The sequence below is a fragment of the Rhagoletis pomonella genome, unplaced genomic scaffold, assembly GCF_013731165.1.
Source record: "Rhagoletis pomonella isolate Grant_MI unplaced genomic scaffold, Rhpom_1.0 Rhpom_scaffold_00013, whole genome shotgun sequence".
Taxonomy (NCBI): Eukaryota; Metazoa; Arthropoda; class Insecta; order Diptera; family Tephritidae; genus Rhagoletis; species Rhagoletis pomonella.
The window spans coordinates 18,592,007-18,594,671 of record NW_023458567.1 but is presented as its reverse complement, the minus strand read 5'-3'; the positions used below and the strand labels follow the sequence as shown (position 1 = coordinate 18,594,671).

At 33.1% G+C, this 2,665-nt stretch overlaps 1 protein-coding gene across 2 annotated transcripts in view; it reads right to left on the bottom strand.

Moving 5' to 3' along the window:
* Positions 1–1,550: 1,550 nt before the first annotated feature.
* The window catches only part of LOC118748912, a gene marked incomplete at its 3' end in the record, with an annotated part of 88,280 nt that continues 87,165 nt past the window's right edge, over positions 1,551–2,665 (bottom strand). For both annotated transcript variants that reach the window (XM_036483653.1, XM_036483652.1), the window contains 1 exon segment: positions 1,551–1,705. In XM_036483653.1, coding sequence (XP_036339546.1) covers positions 1,551–1,705 — 155 coding nt within the window.

The following is a 2,665-nucleotide window of genomic DNA, read 5'->3' as shown; positions in this document are numbered from 1 at the left end:
TACAAGGCGAAATTACTTAGTTTGTACTTAATTTATGCGTAAATTAAGATTGACCTCTAAATTACGCTAATGGGAACATAGTTTAACACATTGAACCAAAAACACAATACACTACCAGGAAAAACGGTAAGAAGAGTTATTTTACTGATGAAACTTTACGATGCCTTGTATTATTGAACCATGATACACATCATAATTGATCACTCACACTTGATGTATATGTATATCAACAAGAATTGATGCGAATACTCACCATAAAAGCGTCTTTCATCCATTTTTTCATTAAAAAAATCTATTAATTGTACCTCTAAAACATCAAAAAAATATATGTAAATAAATATGTAAATCAAAAGCTTAACTTCATTAAATAGGGATAGTAATAATGAAAAATATATTAAATTAATGGGAAATTAAAAATTTGGAATTATTATAAATTATTTACAGCTTGCATTAGAACTTGAAGTAGAGGTTAAGATAGAGGTTGAGGTTGCGGTTCTGGTTGTTGTTGTCGCAGCTGTAGTCGTTGTTTTGCCTTTTTGAAGGTACTTCTGTTGCCAAAGCCGACGATGGGCACGCACCACTGCTTTGCGTACGCTCTTTTCAAATTCTAAAGAGCCGTGTGTTGAGAAAACATCTAAAATTAAAATACAAAGGGGTATGCATATGTATGTAATAAAATATATGAGGTATTCTTTTTCATATCGGACACCAAATTTGGTGTTACACTTTCGATTAGCTTAAAATTTTTGTATAGGTTCTATACATGACATAAGCTAACACGTATTCCAGCAATTTTTTTTTCGTCGGAGATATGATCTGTCAAAGTTTGGATTTTTTCGTGATTCTGATTAATCCCGTACTACTTCAAATAATCATGCTCATCGTAGAGACTTCATATTTACGTAATTTTAATGGTAAAGAGGCGGGCTTAACATTTCTTAATTCTTATATTGGTCATGATTGTCCTAAAGCTAACTTACCTATTAACAGTTGAACTTTTTGAAGTTGATTTGCATAGTGAAGACCAGTAAATAAGGGATTGAAAATTACACCATCGTAATCCGTGTTTAATTCTTTACAAAAAACATAAGGCGAAAACCTCCTTAAAGTGGTACACACCAACATGTTGTCTCAAATGAAGAGAAAAATATTACGATCATCTAAAACGCAACTGTTCAGTTGATCAGAACCACACAACAACGCGTTCAGAAGGTGTAATCGCAGAAGTTACTGAGCTGTTGCGCCTTCTGAACGTGCCCATTGAATCACGATACACATCATAATTGATCACTCACACTTGATGTTTATGTATATCAACAAGAATTGATGCGAATACTCACCAAAAAAGCGACTTTCATAAATTTTTTCATAAAAAAAATTTATTAATTGTACTTCTTAAACATAGAAAAAATATATGTAAATAAATAAATCAAAAGCTTAACTTCATTAAATGGGGATAGTAATAATGAAAAATATATTAAATTAATGGGAAATTAAACATTTGGAATTATTATAAATTATTTACAGCTTGCATTAGAACTTGAAGTAGAGGTTGAGGTTGCGGTTGTGGTTGTTGTTTTAGCAGCTGTAGTCGTTGTTTTCCCTTTTTGAAGGTACTTATTTTGCCAGAACCGATGATGGGCACGCACCACTGCTTTGCGTACACTCTTTTCAAATTCTAAAGAGCCTTGTGTTGAGAAAACATCTAAAATTTAAATACAAATGGGTACGCATATGTGTGTAATAAAATATATGAGGTATTCTTTTTCATATCGGACACCAAGTTTGGTGTTACACTTTCGATTAGCTTAAAATTTCTTTATAGGTTCTATACATGAAATAAGCTAACATGTATTCCAGAAATTTTCTTTTTCTTCGGATATACGATCTGTCAAAGTTTGGATTTTTTCGTGATTCTGATTAATCCCGCACTTCTTCAAATAGTTACATCTCGAGTTCTGCTCATCGTAGAAACTTCATCTTTACGTTATTTTAATGGTAAAGAGGCTTGCTTAACATTTCTTAATATACGATGGTCATGATTGTCCTAAAGCTAACTTACCTATTAACAGTTGAACTTTTTGAAGTTGATTTGCATAGTGAAGACCAGTAAATAAACAAAAAATAAAAAATATACAAAAAACATAAGGCGAAAACCCCCTTAAAGTGGGCGTGACAAGCATTATGATGGTGTAATTTTAAATCCACAATACTGGTCTTCACGAGGGATGTTGCGAATGTGGAATTTAAGACATCCGCGGATGCGAATGCGGATGCAGTTGTCTAAAATCCAACATCCGTGGATGCGGATGCGAATGCGGATGTCAAGTATTTTTAAACCCGAGCGCACTTTGCACAATGGTATTATTACTTTATTCACATAACGGTTGTATGTAACAGCCAAAACAAATAGAGATAAATATAGACATACATACATAAATGATCAGAATGAAAAAAGAAATCGATTAAGCGGTGACCGTCTGTCCACCCGTCCGTCTGTGCACACGATAACTCGAGTAAAAATTTAGATATCTTAACGAAACTTGGTATATGTACTTCTTTTCAGCGTATGACGGATGGTATTGAAAATGGGCAAAATCCACCACGTGTGGTACAAAGCTCAATAAAAATATTAAAAACAAGTAAGAAAGTCTAAGTTAGGGCG